The sequence below is a fragment of the Cavia porcellus genome, unplaced genomic scaffold (assembly GCF_034190915.1).
Source record: "Cavia porcellus strain 051 isolate PalLab524CR breed Dunkin Hartley unplaced genomic scaffold, mCavPor4.1 scaffold_3, whole genome shotgun sequence".
NCBI classification, from domain to species: domain Eukaryota; kingdom Metazoa; phylum Chordata; class Mammalia; order Rodentia; family Caviidae; genus Cavia; species Cavia porcellus.
This window is the reverse complement of record NW_026947486.1, coordinates 71480609-71501518: the sequence shown is the minus strand read 5'-3', so window position 1 is coordinate 71501518 and position 20910 is coordinate 71480609. Positions and strand designations below refer to the sequence as shown.

The window sequence follows — 20910 nt, the reverse complement described above, 5'->3', positions numbered from 1 at the left end:
GCTATATCCTTGCCCTATGCCTTTCTGCCTCCACCTTCCTCCTGAGAATGTCATTACCTAAGTACCTTTCATTAGTACCCTACCCAAAGCTGGAGGCAGCTTGGGCATTTGTCTGGACTCTTCAGTCATTCAGCTTTGCAACCAACATGACTGGTTCATTTAGGCTGAGGACCATCCCTAAGCCCATCGAGGTGAGTGTTAGCATTATTAAAATATTTCTCCTGGTTGGGCTTCCAGGCAATTGGGCCTGGTTATTTTTAACTTAATTCTAAAAAATGATTTTAACTATTGAAGGACTATCCCAAGTTCACATGTGGCAGTACTGTCAGACCCTCACTGTTTTCACTGTGGAATTCTCAGGTTATCATTTTGCTTTTTAAGACAGTTAAGAAAACAAACATTAAATAATGAATTATAGAATTTTATAGAACATACTTTTAAAATAAAACAAACATTTAGATTGTAGTATTATATTCTACTTGCAAAGCTTATTTTATATCATTTCAAACTGACTGAAAAGTAGCAGGAGTAATAAAGACTTCTGTCTTTTTTATACAGATTGTATTATTGCTTTTATTTTGCTTTATTTTTCTGTTTTCTGTGTACCATATACATAGATATATAATTATATTGTATTTTACTATTTGGGGGACCACTGGAGCTTAAGTTGCACACAGCGTGCCACTTTACCCCTAAATACTTCAGTATATATTTCCTAAGAACAAGGACATTTTCTTTCATAACTGTGCTGTAAATGTCAAAATCAGAATACAATACTATTAAATATTCTATAGTTCACATTTAAACTTTGTCAATTACCTCAATAATGTTATTTTACTGGATCAGTATCTAATCTAGTCTTATACTACATCCATTCAGTTACAATGTCCTTTTAATTCTCTTTACCCAGAAAATTCTGGAGACTTTCTTCATCGTTCAGTATCGTGTATTATGGAAATGAAGAGTACAGGCCAGTTATTGTGTAGAATGTTCTTCAATTTGCACTGTCTGATGTTTGCTCATTGTTTGATTCAAGGTTATACATTTGAGACAGAAATATCATATGGATGATATTACATCACTCTCTATGTGTCCTATAAGGAAGCCATAGCTTTGTATTTACACCACTAGTAATGATGATTGAACTGATTTTTCTCAATAAGCTAAAAAGTGTCTTTTACCCTTAGTTCAATCCACTTGGATCTCAGGCCCCAGTTTCACACCACTCCTTTGCATGACTACCTGAGCCTGAGCACCATCAGTGTCCTCAGGCAGTGGGCCTGAGACATCTCATCTGAACTTCCACCCAAGTGGACCTAAAAGTTGTGAGTCATGGTAGAGACAGGAAGCAGGTGGTTAAGGCCATGACTTTCCTCCTGCGCAATTGGAATCAAACTTGAAGTTCCAACATCTCATTGGTAACTTTTGATGGCTGTGGCGGGGCCCTAAACTGTAATCAGACTTTTGGCTTCTCCTGATTAGCAGCTCATGGAGAATCTTCTTTAATGCAGCTGCAATGGGGTTAGCCAAAGTCCGCATACACAAGTGCTACAATATGGACACAAAGTAATCTTTCAAGTGTTAATCAGAACAGCATTTTGGATTTCTATGCCACTTTAACTTTGTGGATAGCCATTTTCTCATTTACCCTTGTGATAGCCCCTAAAACATATGAGGGGAAATAGCATCCCCACTTTACACATTAAAAAAAAGAGACATGCAGAGAGGCAACAAAAATTTATTGAGAATTCCCTCAAAAGATAGTATCATATTAAAAATGTTCAAAAATATCTAGAAACATGTGAAAACTCTTTCCTATAAATATTTTCCCAGATTAGTGATTGTACCCATTATTTTAAGCTTGGGGGCATTTGCCTACAAAGTTTCTGGAAATTGAAAGAAAATTTGACATGCTGTTTTAAGTAACTAACATATTGTCTTAATAACTAATATTACTTATTAAAAATACATTTTTCCTGATTTCCAGGTTTCTTTTGTCCTCCTAGAAGTGGTTAGAGAGATAGTTTGATGAATCAAGCAAAGTCCACGAGCCCTACTAACTCTAATATAAATGGCTGTAGATAATGTAATCAAGAGGGTAACAGAAGGACTGCACAAGCACAAAGCAGGGTGGAAAAGACATCTGACTGGGGGAGGGAGGGAGATAGGGAAAGCTTTTTACAAGCAGTGACATTTAGGTGGGGCCTTGAAGGCTCAGTAAGCTTTTGAAGGCTGGTGAAGAGAACAGGCATTTCACCTTTTAAAAACAGTTAGGACAAAGCCACGCTACCATAAAATGCAAGACACAATTGAAAAATTGCAAACCCAAAGTTGAAGCCAGTTTTCTTAAGTGTCCTCCCTGACTTCCTTTGGACTATAAGTTTCTTGGACCAGAGGACAATATTTTGTTTTCTCTAACTCAATAGTATCGCCAGCACAGCTGTATTTGTTACAAACATTTTGTTCTGTAGGGCTCCAAGGGACTAAGCAAATGAATTTCAGGTGCAAATTATTTGTATTGTTAAGCAATATGTGTGTGTCTGTATTTCTACATATCAATCAACAAAAAACAGAATATTGAGATAATTCCTTTTCCTGGACACTTTTCTACCCATACAAGAAAATATGTTTTGAACATGAATAAACCGATGGTAGTACAAAAGTTCAGAAGGTCATACCTAGACCTAGTTTTATAGATTCTCTCCACATGCTGCATCTCTACCCATTCTAAGTCAGGGCAGCTGCCTCGTAGGGTCTCCCCACTGTGCTATTCTTTGCCTAGGACTTTACCTGCCTCCTCTGAGATAAATCCTGGAATATTATTCTCATATAACTACTGAAGTGTCTATTATTCAAACAATTAAGAGCAGAGGTGAATGCTGAAGTTCATTGTTTCAATGTGGTGAGACTTGAAGTGGCCTGCATATTACTAAAAGTTCTTTTGTACTACCTGAGAAAATATTCAGGAGTTCACTAACTTGACAGTGTCTGTTTCATTTCTCATGGTTTAGAGCATTGAAAAAAAATGCAATTATTGGAGGACTTTTGTATGTCTTTATGTGGTGTTGATACTTGGGACTGAACAAAGGCCTTTTTCACTGAGCTATATCTTCAGCCATTTTTATGTTTTTATTTTGAGACAGAGTTTCCTAGGTTGGGCTTCAACTTGTGATCTTTCTACCTCAGCCTCCCAAGTGCTGGGATTCTAGGCACACACCACTGCCTCTGGTCTGGAGTTGTGTTTTATGGAAGCTCTAGAGTTCAAATAGGTGATAAAGGACTTATAATCCCTATATTCCTCAATTTTTGAAATGTAGAAAGCAAAGGCCCTATAACAGCTATGTGAAAGGTTAGGCCTACAGTCTAGATCTCATGGTTCTCTCTTTCTCTTTCTTTTTTTTTAATGGTAGCAAAGTTTTAGTAAAGGCAGGAAACAAAGCTCTGAAGAGCAAGTTTGGGCCAAATAACAGCATTGCACAGCGTGAGGGTGGGCCACCATGCAAGAGGGAACATGGTGGCAAAAACTCTGTAGAGTGCCCTTTTTGTATCACCCACTCCTCAAACTGCCATCAGGTCTAGGCCATCCTATCAAAAACCTGCTCAAGTTCTTGTGAGAAGTCCACGTGCAGGGTTTGCGGAACTGTTCTGTGCATGTGTTTTGGGGTTTTGTCATTCCTCCTTTCCCACTCAGTTTTAACCACACCCTGCCTTCTTGTCCCATTTCCTCCTGAGAGACACGTATCCCTATGATTCTCTATAGGGTGCTGAAGGAGTGGAGTTATCTGTCTTCTTAGTTTTTTCCAGTTGTTAGAGGCTCCATACCCTACGTGCTCTTAACTACCTATTGTGTTGTGGCTCACCGCCTGAGCTGAAGAAAAAAACTGTTAGAAGACAATGAGAAAAGAATTAGTGACCGTTGAACTACTCATTTGATAGTAAAGTAACTTTACTATTATGTTGGGGATATAGAACCCAAATATGAGGAGCAAGTCAGATTTCTATGCTTCTGGTAGAGGACAAAGTAGGGCGAAAAAGGAGATTAGATAAATTATTGAGAGCCTAAGAACCATAGCCTTAGCAAGATTACCCACATAAAGGATCTAAGTAAACCTGGGAGCCTCAGTAAGATACCCATTCAAGCCATGGTAAAATAGGGTGATACATAACTCTACTTACCTGCATTGGAGTCTTGCTTTCTAAAAAGGAGCTTCAGGTCTTCCAGAGCAGCTCAAGAATAGCTTTCTTCTTAGTGCTACAAAAATGCTGGTGACCATTTGTCATGTAGGATTTTTGTAGCTTGTCACTATTTTCCTTGAAGAAGGATCAGAATGGGTTCCTCAGGAACTAGAATTAAGAATAGGGTTTTGAGGAGTTGTAGGGCTGTTCTTCTTGCCTCCCTATTAACCTTTTGATTTCCCACAGAAACTATAGACATGTCCTTGCAATGAATAACAGTGTAGGTCTCATGTTTCTTGATCCTGTGCTTTTTCTATGGTAAGGAAACTTCACTATATGCAGGTTTAGCTGATGAAATTCATCAATAGTCATAATAGAGTGACACAGCAAAGGTACTAAAAATTTATCTATTATATTTATACTCATTATTATGTCTTGAATATTACTCTATTCATTATATATGCATATAGTTATATATGGTTGCATTCTCAAAAATTATCTGAACAGCTTTTCACCAAAGTAAGGGCCTTTAAAAAGTACATTTAAAATAACATCTTATTAAAATATAATTTATATACTATAAAATCCATGCTTTGAAGTGTTCAGTTTAGTGGTTTTCAATACAATTACAAAGTTGTGCAGCATCTGCCACTATTCAATTTTAGAAAATATTTATTACCCTTCAAAGAAACCCCATATCACAGCTCCTTCTCTCTCCATTAGAACCCAGGCAATCCTGAGTCTACTCTCTTTTTCCATGGGTTAGCACATTCAGAGAATTTCATATAATTTTTTTTCTGAGAACTGCTTTAGCTGCAGCCATAGGTTTTAGTATGTTGTAGTTTCATTTTCTCTTATCTCAAATTATTTTCTAATTGCCCTTTTCATTTCTTCTTTGACTCTTGATTTTTTGTTTTAATTTCCACATATTTGTGAACTTCCCAGACATCCTTCTATTATTACTTTTTAATTAATTCCATTATAATTAAAATACATAGTTTTCATAATTTAATCCATTTAAATGTACTGAAACTTGTCTTATGATTTAGTAGCTCATCTATACTAGAGATTATTTTGTAAGCACTTGAGTAGAAGTTGTATTCTGCTGTCTGGGTATTCTGTAGATGTGTGCTTGTGTATAATGTTCTTCAAGTCTTCTATTGTCAATTTTCTGTCCTTTTTTATTATTGAAGGCAGGGTTTGAAATCTTCAATGAATGCAGTTGAATTTTCAATTTTCCCTTTAAATTTCCATGAGCTTTAGTTTTTCTGCCTTTTTGACAGCATAAAGTTGGACCTTGTTTTTAATAATCCTTTCTTCTAATCACTGTCTTTTCCTCTTCTTTCTTGTTGCAGTGCTGGGAATGGAACCTAAGTTTTTGTGCTAAATACTCTTACCACTGAGCAATACCCTTAGCCCACTGCCTTTTGTTTGTAAGCTTAATCTGCTAATGCTTAAAGTAACTAGTGGTAAAATAACAATTACATCAGCCACTATGGTATTTTCTGTTTGTCCTATTTTTTTATTCCTTTATTATGCAATTCTTGCCTTTTGTGATATATATTGTTTCATTTACATTTTAATTCCCTTGTTGATGGTTTTACTGATTTTATTTTGAGGGTTTTTTTTTTAGTAGTCATCCTGAGGATTACAATACCAATATCTTAGTATAATCTATTTCAAGTTAATACCAACTTGATTTAAATTATATATAAAAGTTTTGCTATGGTGTAGCTGTTTCTTCCTCCTTTGTATTCTTATAGTCAAACAAGTTATGTTTCTATGCACAAACTTATCAACACATTTTTACAATTATTATATCAACCAGTTGTCTTTTTAAATAAACCAGACCCAAAAATATTGTATGATCTCACTTATATGTAGAATCAAAATGAAAAGAGAAGAGGAAGGAAGACAGGCAGAAAGAAAGGAGCCAAAGAAAACTTTGGAGATGCATAATAAAATGTTGGGTTAATCAGGGAGATTGAAAGGATGGAGGATCTAGTGAGATGCAGGTAAAAGGATACAATGTAGTATGCTATGTGGGGTTAACAAATCTAGAGATCCACAGACAAAATGGAGTTAGTTTATAATTAATAATAGAGTACGCTATTGGGAATAAGTACATTTTAGCTACTCTCATCACACACAAAAAATTAGATCAAAGGTGTTCATTCCACTAAAGTAAAAATCATATTATCTACATGTATCCCGTAACTTCATTTTAAACCTCAAATATACGTACTACAATTTGATTTGAGATCATCAACTTTATTTTTTTAAGTTGAAAAACTTTTTCCCCATTTCTATATTTTTTTCTTTTTTTATTTATTAGCACATTTTGTGGTACATAATGTTTCCATTTTTATACGGAATTAGTGCATGTACATAACACATCTTAATTTCTTTTTTCATCCCTTTTTCATCCCCTCACTTTGACTTTCAATATCCCTCCCATTTAAGTAGCATCTATCTCCCTACTTTCTATTATTTATCTTTTAATTTGCTCCTTATAATTTGGATTGCTTATATAAGAGAAACCATTGAATATTTAAATTGTGTGTCTGATTTATTTCACTTAACATTATGGTCTCAAAGTGTCTCCATTTTCCTGCAAATGACTCAAGTTTATATTTATGGCAGAGTAGTACTCCATTATGTATTAATAAAAAAGAAGAAAAGTTACAAAATTAAGTTTATATGATCTCTGGAATTTACTTATGAACTTTTACTTGTTTTTTAATGTGAATTGAATTTACTCTGTAGTGTCTTACTCACTTTTCTCTGAACATTTCTTTCAGTATTTCTTGTAGATCTATTTATTAGCTATGGAATCTGCTATTCTGGGATTATCTCCATTTCTCATTTATTTCTGATAATGATAATTTTGCATGAAATGCATGATGTTGCTTGATTTCTTTAAATACTTTGATTGGATAACCCTCCTAGCCTTTTCTGAGGAGCATGATTTCAATGCTCTTCCAGATAGGTTAGGACTCTAGTTCAGTTTTCATTTGCTGCTATCACAGAACCTCAAAATCAGCCAGAGATGAGGAAACAGGGCCTTATTTTGTTGTTGTTGTTTTAGAGTATGTCCACAATCCACCCAATCCTTACCATGTGCCTGGTCTTCTAGACTCCCAGGAATAGGCGTTAGAATTGTTTGTAACTCCTTGTAGACAGCTAATTCTGCAGCTTTTCTCTGAGCTTTTAAGAAGCTTTATATGCCCTATCCTCAGGCAGCTGTGATTTTTAAACAATTGCAGCTTGACTTGTGACCTCTGAAAATATTGTTCATAGTGATAGTGAGCGTGTTCTGCGTCAAATCAAATAAAGAAGAACCCAGCAAGCAGGACCTTCTAGGCTAGAGCCAGGTGTGGTGGCACATACCTGTAGTACCAACACTCGAAAGGCTGAAGCAGGAGGATGGCTGCAAGTTCAAGGCCAGCCTGGACTACAAAGTGGGATCAAGGCCAGCTTGAATGGCATAATGAAACCTTGTCTCAAAGGAAAAAATAAATAAACAAATAAAGGAAAAAAAGAAAACCTTTCAGGGAGCTAAAAAAAAAGGTTAAACAGTGACAGTTCTCTGGGAATGAACTCCCAGCTGTGTCCTACAGTGTCACCTAGGTTGCTATCTTTCACAGATATTGAAAGCAGCTTGTTTTCAAGACTACCATGGAGCTGGAGAAAGGAAGAATGAAAATAGGACAAGTTAAATCAATACAGATCTTAGTATGCTAACAAGATTGAGCCATTTGAATGAACATTTCTTAGATTGTTGCAATCTTTGGTTCATTTCTAGAGTTGTGAAAAAGTTGATTTTCATTTATGGAGGAACAGATTTTTAGAGTCTTATTCCATGTTTCTGGAAGTCTAGAGCTCAAAGACATTTTCAACTATGTTGAATTTTCACTTTACTCTAGTACTACTTGAAAATTAAATCCCTTCAGAGATGCAACTCCGTTGTCTGAATTCAATTTCATTAGTATTTGTTTGCTTAGCATTGTATAGTAAGTCCCCAACTTACTAATGAGAACAGAGAATATTTGTAAGTTGGATTCATTCATAAGTCTGACAAAGTAACTCTCATATACCTTTGACAACTATACAATATGTAATGCTTTGTGCTTCCTCTCCATATAACCACTGCTTTTCTGCTTACTTCTGGACATCCTGGGCTCTGATTGAACACTGTGCTACTGTATACTACAGCAACACATCCATGACAATGTCCACCAGATATATAAACTACTTCTGCAATTTGTTAATATCTATGAATGTTTGTAATATGAGGTTCATTCATATCTGTTAAAGATTGTAATTAGAATGTTTGTAAGTCAGGGACTTACTATAGTTCTTATTCATTTATTAATTATACAATTGCCTTTCATTTGTTAGTTCAGAACAATAGTGCCAAACCTGTTGTGACCTGGGTATTGTATAGATAGTTTCCTATTATAAAAATGGGTTTATATCTTTAAAGGGTTGTAAAAGAAACAAAATCCAAACAAAGGAAAAGGAATATGTCACAGAGACCATGCATGACTAGAAAATACAGCCTAAATTACTTACTAATATTTTATAGAAAAAATTGTTAAACTCTGACTTATAATGAAGGGATGTTGGCAGGGTAGTGAGACATGAGTCTATTTGCTATAGTTGCCTTTGTTATGAAGCATTAAATATTTTGTTCAGAGTTCCAAATTATAGTCTCAGAGCTGGAAGAGACTTTACAGATTATCAATGTAAAGCTTTTATTTTGCTTATGAAAAACTAAGGGTTAAAGACTTTTCAGTATCATGGTGCTAATTAGCCAATTATAAATCCTCAGATTTCTATGTACATTTTAGTCAACAATCCTTTTTAAGATGTATACAAGTTTTTCGGTCCTAGTCTTACCTTTCTCGGTGAAAAGCATTCCTAATGTTAGAGAAGTAAGTCCTGCTTTCTACTCTTCTTTAGTTTCACTTATTCCTTTACCTCGTGGAGAAGCTGTGTTCTTTAATATTTCTGGATAGTCCGCAACTGAAGTTCTTTTCTTATTTCCTCATTTTACCAAAGGAAGGAATCCCTTAAATATTCATATAGTGGATTCTAAAGTTTTCTTCTTGATATCTTGCTGAGAACATGTATATACAGTGCTTTTCTAATTGTGCTCCATTTTAGGGATGAGCAGAAATATAGAACTAAGTGACTTTCCAACTATGTCACCCCTGATTCAATGAGAAAAACTACATTTTTCTCATGAAGTAGGCTTCCAAGCAAAACCAATTTAAATAGGGGACTTGGAGAGAGAGAGAGAGAGAGAGAGAGAGAGAGAGAGAGAGAGAGAGAGAGGGAGAGAGAAAGACAGACAGACACAGAGACAGACAGACACAGAGACAGACAGCAGAGAGCTTGAAAATCAACCTTTATGTAGACCATCGATGAAGTCTACCAGGAACCATAAAGATTTCCAAATGAATCTCAGGGAACATTGAGAAGAGCTGGTATTACATCATTCCATCTCCTAGAGATAGAAATAAGTCTTGGGATAGTAGAGGAGCTAGAAATCCCAATTCCTCATGAGAAATTAAAGCATTAGGAAATAGGTTGAAAGGGGTTCAAATACAATAAATGTTCTCAGCCATTTGGTAAGAACTTGGCAGTTCTTTTAGAGCTTGAAAGGAATCCACATATATCTTCACAGCTGATAAGGGTATAAATGTCAGTAAGTGGAAGAAAGAAAGACTTTTTACTAAATGATGCTTGGACAATTGGGTATCATAGGTGAAACAAAGAAGCAAACAAAAACCTTGACTAAAATCGTTTATCATATGCAATAATTAACTAAAAAGTGAATTTTACTTAAATTTAAACATTTAGAAAAGAAACATAGCAGAAAATCTCCATAACATTAGCTAGGCAAAGTGTTGTAAGATTTATCCACAAAAGTACAATCCAGAAAGAAAGAAAGAAAGAAGGGGCTGGGGATTTAGCTCAGCGGCATAAGCATCTGCCTTGCAAGCAGGCAGTCGTGAGTTTGATCCCTGGTACCAATAAAAAGGAAAAAGACAAAAAAAAAAAAAGAAAGAAAGAAAGAAAAAAGATAAACTGAACCCAACCAAAATAAAGGACTTTTGCCTTACCAGAGACCATACAAAAGGCATGAAAATATAAGCTATATAGCTTGCGAGCAAAGATTTGCAACCCACATATCTAACAAAAGATTTATTTAAAGAATATAAAAACAACTTTTAAAACTCAACAGCAAGGAAAAAAATACAATCAGGAAGTGGAAAAAAGATATGAGGAATTTTTCACTGAAGAAGAAAGATAGATGTCATTTAGGTACATGAAAAGATGTTTACCATCATTAGTCACCAGAGAAATACAAAGGAAAACCACAGTTAGAAATCAGCGCAGATCCTCAAGAACGGTTAAAGAGTAGTGAAAGCACCAAAGGCTGGTGAGGATGTAGAAGTACTGAATCGCTAATATTTTGCTAATGAGAATGGAAATGGTAAAGCTATTCCGGGAAACAATATGACAGTCCTAACAAAACTAAACATGCATATGAAACATTCTGTATTCATTCTATTCTGTCAAAAAACAAAAACTAATTTATCATCTGTAATTATCATATGACTCAGCAATTGTACTCTTGGTCATTTATCCCAGAAGAAATGAACATTTACCTTCACAAAGAATAGCCCAGAATTGGAAGCTTCCTACATGTGCTTCAATGGGTGAACAGTTAAGCAAGCTGTGGTACATTCACACAATAGGATATCATTCAGCAAAACAAGAGCAAACAGTTGACACGTGCAACAACTTGGGTGAATCTTAAGGGAATTATGGTGAATAAAAAAGGCCAATTCCAAACAGTTACACACAGTAAGTTTCCATATATAGAACATTCTTGAAATGCCAAATTTATAGAGATGGAAAACTTATTATTTGTTGCAATGGCTTAGGTATGAGAGGGTGATGCTTGTATTATACAAGGTTGTAGTTATCAGCAAAGGAGCCCTGTAGTAAAGGTTTTATCTTGACTGTGGTGGTGGGCATACAAATTCACTGTGATAACATTGCACAGAACTCTATACACATATGCATGCACACACACAAATGAATGCATGAAAAACTGCAAGATGCAAGTTTGGGGAGAAATTCAGTGTAGGTTATGCTAGTATCTGGTGTCTCCCAATACATGTTTCAACTTTTTGTGAACTGATCACGATTTCAAAATAAAACGACAGAAAAATATCAATAAAAAACTAACCCAGCTTTTCCAGAGCTCAAGGAGTCAAGAAAAGGAAAGTTAACTTTTTTTTTTTCTATTCTTATAGGATCTGTACCTGCCTCTGTCCTTGGATGACTCAGACTCACTTGGTGATTCCATGTGAAAGGAGAGAGAGTGTATTCAATCCAGTGTGCAAATCCAAGCCTACCAAGACAGTAGGGTACTTTCGCTCGAGTATCCAACAGGGCTATTGGTGCTTTTAAAATTTTATTTGTTGTTGTTGTTATTTTACAAAACACACTGTAGTATGTTGGATTTATTTTCCTGTGATTTCTCCTCTGGGCCACTGATCCACAGTTACCAGTTATGAGAGAGAGAGATTGATAACCATTCTTTGGTATCTTTCCAGGGATGCAAAAATGTGCTAGTCCATGACCTTTCTACTGAATGATTAGACATGTTCATTGTCTTTGTTTGGTCATACCCTACTGACTTCCTTCTGTAGAGGGCTATTTACCTGCATAGCACTTAAAATGTTTGTATAAGAAAAAAATCATTGGCAGATCCAAGAGTGACAAACACAAGTACCCCTTGTCTCTGGAACTTAAAAATGCTGGAGGATTTCAGGAGGATGGCATGGTAGCTCCCCAACCTTGCTATTCACTTCTGACTGAGCTCCAATTTGTTGGCTAGCCCCAACTCTGGCTTGTCCAAGGGGAGAAACACCAGCAACTTATTGTGGCACCAGATACTTGGGGCCATGATGCAGGGTTAGCTGAAAGAGGTGAGGCAGGATTGGGAAATGCAGATATTTCAGTAGAGTTTGTAAAGCACAGTGAATTCCTGATCAATCTCTTCACTAGGGCAATTTTGGAATCAATAGACAATTGATGAGTCTGGGGTAAAGGATGTCATATACCTGATTCCTCTAGGAGGCTGTCTAATAACATAGCAACTTATTACATGAACTTTATGGTATCCATCTCTCACTGTTCTATTGAATGCCTTGTAAACAGCCAATATTGAAAACACTGTGAGAATATGTTTTCAGGTCTGACATCTTTCAGTCGCTTTTTATAGCAAGAAACCAGTATCCTTTTTATATAAACTCATGACTGTATTTCAGGAGCAAACTCTTCAGGCTCCTTTTTTATAAACTGGTGATTTTTCCTTTGTCTAAAAAACACATGCAGAAAATTTACCAAAAAAAAAAAAAAAAACCCAGAAGAATAATGTAGTTTAGAAATCATGCTGTCACTGCCAAACAGAAACCTCCAGGAGAAAATAAACTAAATAGCAGAGAGGCCAATTCAATAGAATCAATCTTTTGATAGCTTTTTAAGAGTTATGCTTACATTAATAATTTCAATGTGGACCAGACATTCTTATATTTTCAATGAAATGTTATGACATATTTTAAGCAACTCTTTTATCTATAATCCTAATATTTCATACTGAAGATACAGAATCCTTTCACTTGTCTTTAACATTAGAAAGGATTCCTTCTTATTAAGGACTGATCTTTTGAAATAGTTCTCAGTCTTTGAGGTACAGGTTCATACCACTGCTTTTTGTCTGTAATCATAGCCCATAATGGTAAAGACAACTAAATTTAGGTAAAAGTCATGCATGCCAATTCTGTGTCTACTTTTAGCAGATATAAAAGATTTCCTTTATTTCTTTGTAATTGTTCAGATATTTTGAAAGATGCAACATTCAAAGCCAGGCTCTTGTTTGGCTACTGAATGACTTACAATTGTCCCTCCACTCTACATGGAATAAGCTTGATCTCTGTGTGTGCGCGCATGTGTGTGTGTATCTGCAGCTGCTTCACAATTAGGAAATATTCTAAGACAACCCAGCATGGATTGGTGGCAACTTGTTGGCATTGCTGATCTGCAAGTAAGAACACAGGGTGGTAAGAATAGATGCCCTCAATATGTTTCAGATTTCCTCAGTGACCAGAGACACTTCTGGTTCAGAAGTTAAATGATGCTAACACTGGTTTCTGGTTAAACTGGTCATTGGAGAACCCTAAATTATAAAGATGTCCTTTTGCCTTCTCCTTTATTTGTAGGCACATTTAAAACCATTAGTCCTATTTTACTCAGCAATTCTTTCTTTCTAGAAGCTCAGGGTTTTGTAGTCCCTGCCAGAACAGTTTGTAGTTAATTAGGAAAAAGTGATACTTGGGATTGGGGGTAAAAGATCTATTTTTAAACTTTAGGTAAGACCCTCTACAGAAAACCCTCTGCCAATGGTCTTTCTCAAGATCTCATTTAACTCCTTACATTTATTTGGACATGAGGAAATGGAGACATGGGCAAGGTAATGACCTGCTAGGATGGTTGGGCCACAAGAAAAATCCAGGCTTTATTATGCCCAGATTCCACACTAGTTTTCTGAGCATTTTCTTGCTTGTGGCACATGTATCACTAGAAAATCCTAAATGGATCTTATTTCTTTAGAATAATCTTTGATCCAATACTATTCTGTACCAATAAGTACAACTTCCATTTTTCTTTTGATCGGTTACCAAGAAATATTTCTGTACTGCCTCTTCATATGGGCTCAGCATAACTCAAAATTCAAGTCTACAGCAATTATATTTTTAACTGGCCAATTTATAGGGCAAATTTTTGTGTATAATTGAGCTCTTTCACCTCTATTATTCATTACCACTTTTACTCAATCCAATTTTACCACACCTGTCTCATCATGTTGACTTTTGCATGGTCAGGAAACAAATCAGCAAGCATTTGCCACTACTCCCTATAACTTCTCCCTTCCTGTGAATACACTTCAGATACGCACACATACACATACATACACACACACACACACACACACACACACACACACACACACCATCTGTTGCTTGTTCCTACCTCCTGAGTTTTCTTCCTTACAGAACTAGAAATAGGGACAAAGAAGGGGAAATGTATATATATGAGGGCTGGGCTGAACAAGTAACTTCATAAGTAGTGTTAACTAGGGGTAAATTGAGAGAAAAGCTCTTTTTCTCTTCATTGTTTTGGAAAGGATAGCCATTAGCATGACTGCTTTGTGTCCTTATGGACTTTAGTATTAGCCTAGACTGAAGCGTATAGTTTTCTAGCTGGAAGGAACCTTAAAAATAAAACATCTACTTCAAATTCCTCATTTGCAGGCCAGGAAATGGAGATGCAGAGGTAAAATAACTACTTCAGGGTCACACAGTTGGCCAAGGACAGGGCTGGGATTAGAACCCACATCGTTTTCCTCTTATTCCAAAGCCTTTTCCCGCTAACCAGTGTTGCCTTCCACTGGGCTCCTGAGAATTCTTTCCCAGGATAATATTACATCTTGGAGCCATATGTTGCTGTCCCAATCTCAGTGGACAATTCACCCAACAAGCTAATATGGTCCTTTCTCTGTACATTCACTTGATTTTCATCTACACAGGCTGAAGATGTCCTCAGAGAGGGAAGAAATAGTAGGAACAATGATCCATCTAGTTCAGGGATCGTTGTCCCACCTGGAGGTGCCCCTCAACAGATCCTAATTCCTGTCTCTGTCAAAATGTTATGGAAGACTAGTTATCCCTCTCAGCTCACCTCATGTCATCTCATACTTGTTGGTCTTCCCAGGCTACAGAGAAGTTTGTTTCCAAAACAGGGAAAGCAGAAAGAATAACATTTTTGTTCTTGACTTTCTGTAATGGCTTTTGAACATTTGTTTAAAAACTAGGGTGGCTACCATTCCTACTGGCAATGATTTCTTTTAAAATATGTAAGACCAGTTAGATAGAATACTTAGTCTTACTATGGTTGCCTTCATTCATGGAGTCCCTATAGCCATCTTGCCCTAATGGGGACAATTTCCACATATAAGCAAGGGTTTATGTGTAAAATGTACCCTGGCTGATGTTAAACATTGGCTTCTTGTGTTTGCACTAAAATAGCAAGCAGTGTGCTCTTCACACCATACACTTTTTCTTGTGTACACTTCTGTGGCCTTCTGTGTCAGAAACCAGGGCAACCAAAGTCTTAGCATAGATTTTTCTCTACAGCAAGTCTCTTCTCTGGATCTAAGAGATATCATTAATTGAATTCTAAGAGACCTACTAGTCTTTCTCCATACCCCAGATATTTCTTTCAGTTTCCTGCTTCTTCTCCCCAGTCAGAAGTAACTAAAGAATTTTAAAGTGGATGTCCAGCTATCTCTCAGATTTCTACTTAAAATCACCTCATCCAAGCTTTAGACTAGCAATTCAGTGCTTGTCTTGGTCTATACTGGGTCTTCATCTATAATCTCTAAAATACAGTATCTAGATATATACCCAATCCTTCTCAGATTTGATTCTAAATGGAATTTCTTTACTTTTACACACACACACACACACACACACACACACACACACACACCTCCCTGAGATGGGTGAATAAGCATGTCCATATCTTCCAAATGAGCTCCAGTACAGTGTTGGGAATGTTTCAAAGAATCGCTCCATCTCAGAAACAACTAAACAACTATGTCAAGATTCCCCTGGACAAAAATCACTGGGACAGCAAGATTTGAGTGACCTTCTCCCTCTCCTTTTTTCAAAGGCAAGGAAGGAAGGAAAGAAGAGTAACTGTAATCCATTCTCGGTCACATGGGGCCACTTGATCTATGGCTAAGTCTCACTCATGTTTTGCCATCACTGAATTAAGAGATTTGGATATTAGGCTCAGACTGATTTTTTAAGTAAACTATTTGTGGTTCAGAGCTCATCTGGGGCAAAGAAGGGACTGGCATCCTATGTATTAGGACATAGAACCCAAAGAGGCAAAGATTAAGTCTTGGTCTAGCCACTGATGGTATGTTACGCATGATCTCTTTCATAGCAATAGAATTTTGAAATGGAGACTCTCTTGGGTCTCTTGTATGGAGCTGAGAAGTTGTCATATCCCTAACTGCCCTTTGGGGCAGCCCTGTCTACTGCTGTGTGGCCCCAATGTGAGTTTTCTTTTTCTTTGCTGACTTGACAACCTGGAGCAAGAACAGTTCACTGATTCTTCATGCCTGCCTTTTGGCTGGAGAGGGATTAGTTTCTCTGGCGTTTGGTGGCCTATACCATGGATTGCTCTTTGTTAGTCCTTAGAAGTGCTGTTATGTAGTAAAATAATACGAGTTATATCTTTAAAATGGATACACAATTTTATTCTTCCTCTGGCTAACAGTCCTTACTTTAGTAGCCAAGACACAAATGTGGGGAGGAAAATGCATTTCTAAAACAACAGAGCACTAACTCCAGGAGAAACCTACTATGGACTGGGGCTCTCAGCAGCTTCTAGCTCCTTTTACTTTTTCTCACCAGAGACGAGCACACATTTTCGCTATAAGCCTGTCTTTCCGTATGTCTGATTGAAGACTATATACCATCTCATTCCTCCAGAAAAAGGTGCCTTCCCATTCTGTCTCCCCTACCCTGGGCCCCAAAGCTCGCTTTCATCCTCAGAGTTCTAAGGTGATCTTTACACCCAGCCACTTGGTGATACTTCCTGCTTGTTTTCCTTGTTTAGGATCTATGCAGACCTCAAACTTTGGCCAAACTAAGTGCAACATTTGGCTCACTTTTTTGATAAGACTAATTTTGTATCCTTGATTCACTTCAGCTTCTTCTGGAATTAAAGGTATTTTTTTCTTACCTTGAATACGGGGGTAAGGGAGTATAGAACTCCTTTTGGAACGAAAGCATCTTCCTGTTCCTGATTAGAAAGGCAGATTAGTTGGGAGAGGTCAGATGGCACAAAAGAAGTCAGAACAAACAGCTTGTAAACTAAGGTAGACTTGAAGGCACAGGAATGTACTATTTCTGGAAAATAACCCAAGGGAATAATGGCTTTGTGCCACTCTACCTCTGAAGTATCTCTTTTCTTTCTCTATCTAGTTCCTTATAATTGTTCTCTGCTATACTCTGTGTTACCACTCTCTTTCCATAGTACAGACATGAACTCTTTGTTCTATGCAATTCTTCTCTTTTATTATCTCTTTTAATTGTACCCCTGTCTCTTTGCCTTGGCAGAGTATGTGCTTCTTCTTAACTTGTGATTCTGTCTCGGGATTGATGAAAATTTATTGTCAGACTCAACCCACCCTGTTGCTACCCCATTCAAGGGTAATCAATTAAATCCTGGCCCTTTCTTGTTTTCCATTTTCCATCTCAGCATATTTTCTCAACCATTTCCTTGAAGCTCATGTATCTTTAGATTTTGGCCTTCCAGGCACTGTACAGAATATTCTGTGGTTCCTTTTTAGTCTGCCATTTTGTGGAGCAATGAAGGTGCTAGAAATTGTCAGTTGAACAGAAAAATCCACCGATGGACTCATACCAGCTAAATACTATTATTTGATTTTATTTACTTTGCTCATAGTTTAAACAGCTGCAATATAATATAAGGAGAGAACACAACTAATTGCTCTTGTCATTTGGATTGGCTCAGTTGTGGGTGGGGGAATAGAAGATATTTGTTTAAACTTTTACCACTACTTACTAAGTAAGATCTCTGTAATAACTGTATATGTTGAGCTTACCAGCTACTGAGTTTTTAAACATAAAATGATCAGCAGTTGGGGTTTATTTAAATAAGAAGAGTAACCAATCCAAACTATAAAAAAATTCACTTAATTGCAATGTATTTTCCTTCAGTTAGGATACTTACTTAAAAATTTTACTTTTAACAGCAACTGTCCATGATCTTGCATAGACAGTTTACAGATGAGCAATTAGTCTAAAGAAAGACTGTGTAGGTGCTAATTTTACAACAGACTGTATAACCCATGAGAATGTCTTTGTTTGGCAATACTATATTGAATGCCAAAATTTCTAATGACTTTTCATTGCAAACTCTTCTAAAGGGATTTGAGCAAGTAAGAGATTATGCCAAATAGTCTCCAATGTGTGGGCCTGTAATATATTGCAGCTTAAAGCCAGTGATCTCCTATGACTTGTATACAACTAATGCATGTTTTGATTGACTTTTTGCATTTCTCACGTGTGGTAACTTTTTAAAACATTTTTGATGTCATTTTTGTGCCATTAAACTTGTACAGAAAATGCTGTTCTGGTCATTTTCAAAGGGGGAAAGTTTAAAATGGAAACAGCCCACCCTTTCTGCCCTATACTGTAGTTAGACTTAAGTAACTGTAGCAAAAACAGTTGTAATTGGTAGTTGTAGTGTTAGAAGTGTTAGCTTGCTAGTGACTAGCTTTGGAGAGTAAATGCATGGTATTATACAATCACATTTCTTAAATAACTCATTTTAACCTCTGAAAAGAATGCATTCTTCCTTGTGGCCCCTCTTCCCTATCCCCTACCTAGTCCCACCCCCACCCCACTCCCAGGTATCTTACAATTCTAAATAACTGACTATGAGGCCAATAATTCCCACCAAGAAAAGTCAGCAAAGAACAAATAAACCAAAAATGGAAAAAAAAAGGCTTTTCTCGGCAGTCTCTCAACAGTTATTGACTATTTCTCAAGGAATGACATGACGATCGAAGATTCAGCTTCCCTTTGCATAAAAAAATCACTGGCAAATCAGGAATGTCTTTGGCCCTTGGATTACATTACAAAATTGAAGAATTATCAGAATTGCACATAATTCGAAGATAATATACAATGATGTCCCAGATCCTTGCCTTAGTTTTGAGGAATTTGGAGACATCAGCTTGATCAATGACCAATAATTATTGGGAAAAAAAGAAAAGGAAAAGAGAAAAATACAACTAATACTTAGGGGGTTTAGTCACCCCTTTAGAATAGCCAGAAAAGTGAGAACATGATGGATTTATGTGCATCTCTGTGTTTCCTAGGCAATGCCTAGCCTGCTCTTAGGCTGTGATTCAAAGGCTATATTTTAAGCAGACATTCTTCTTTTTGGTTTACTGTTTCCCCTTGTACTGGTGGGTTAGGTGAGGCCCAAGTAAAGTGATTGGAGCAAACTCTTTTATTTCTTGTGCCTGGTACATTCCCCTACCCCTTCCCCCTCCATAATTTGATGAGGGCTCTTTGGTCAGAGGACTTCCAGGTTGTCTAGAGAAATTAGCCATTTGTGTAAAGTGTTGTGAACTGTGAATGCTGCAGATCTGCAGTGTTCAACACTGGGCAGTCAAAGAACTGCTCTTGCGATCATTTTGGCTCTTAAGCTGTGTTCTCCATAGCATTCTCATTTCTGTGTACATTTGCAAGATATATGTAATGTCATTTTCCAAAAATAAAAACTTGATTTCAATATTTTTGGCTGACATTCTCTTTTTTAAACAATCAAGTCAATGATCATATAACCACAATATGTCCCACCTGGCAGGAATTAGACATTATATTGTAAAAACTCTTAATTTTATGAATGAGAAAGCTGAAGATCAATGTATGATGGAAAAACTATAACAGCACAGCACATTTGTAACATGTATGATCTTGGCTCTCCCTCCACAGTTGAATGGAAATCAAATAACCTGCTTTGTGTATAAAATGCTTTGCCCAAAGCCATTCTGTGTCATTACAATAAGGGGCCACATTGAGTGTGTTTTCTAAGACATGAAAAAGACTCGGTGTTCCTTAAAGATCTCTACTTGCTACCTGAAATTCATTAACAGTGTAGTCATTGTTCCTCAATAGGTTGATAGTGTAGCTACTATCTTGGAAGAGGAGCACATAGATTGGGTACAAATTAATAAATATTTTCTCAGACTGTGTTTCAATGAGATCAAGAACACAAGGAACGAGGCTTGGGAAAAAGTTGATGTAGAGAGTGGGAAGCAAGGCACAAAAAGAAGAGGCTAAGCTCTTGGGAAATCTGAGATCTTTGGCCTGTTCTGTGACAGCCAATCCTACAACTCTAACTTAATCTATGTTTGGAGACACAAAGACGTCAACATCTCCTAAGCACTCCCAAGGACGGAGGTGAGTAGGAGTTCCTCTTCCATACAGTATTTTATCAACTAGTCCTATGGCCATAACTTTGGTGAAGACAAACATAGTAGATAGAGATAGGGCTTCTTTTTGATCCTCATCTAAAAAAAAGTTTAATGCAACAATCAGACTAGTTTGACCCCTGCAATAAAATTTTTGTAATTAAATTTTCACCAGACTGTAGTGGAAAGATAAAACTAAGGACAATACAGTGTTTTTTTAAAAAAAGAAATAATATATTCCACTTAATGGATTACCTTTTGTTTTGATATTACATCATTAAAAATATCATCTTTTTGGTGATATTTTGACTATGGTAGAAGATAAGTATGTATTTGTTTCCAAATCTCCATTGAGGCAAATTTTCTTATATGTTATCAATATGGAAAATTGATATGTGCACTTAACATATTTTGATTATTTCCAATCCTACTACCCCCTCCTCTCTTTTTTCTGTCCCTTTCTCCTTCTCCCTTTCCAAGCATCTACCTTCTACATTTCTGTCATCCCTTCTTTATTTTAATTAATTTTTTCAGGTTTCTCATATAAAAGAAATGAGTCCAGTGGA

At 36.5% G+C, this 20910-nt stretch overlaps 1 protein-coding gene across 6 annotated transcripts in view; it reads left to right on the top strand.

Annotated features, from left to right (window-relative positions):
• Window positions 1–19664, top strand: part of Dcx (doublecortin) — a 349437-nt gene extending 329773 nt beyond the window's left edge. For all 6 annotated transcript variants that reach the window (XM_063246295.1, XM_063246293.1, XM_063246294.1 and 3 more), the window contains one exon: window positions 11511–19664. In XM_063246295.1, coding sequence (XP_063102365.1) covers window positions 11511–11539 — 29 coding nt within the window. In that variant the 3' untranslated portion in view covers window positions 11540–19664. The remainder of the gene's footprint in view (window positions 1–11510) is intronic.
• Window positions 19665–20910: the final 1246 nt, after the last annotated feature.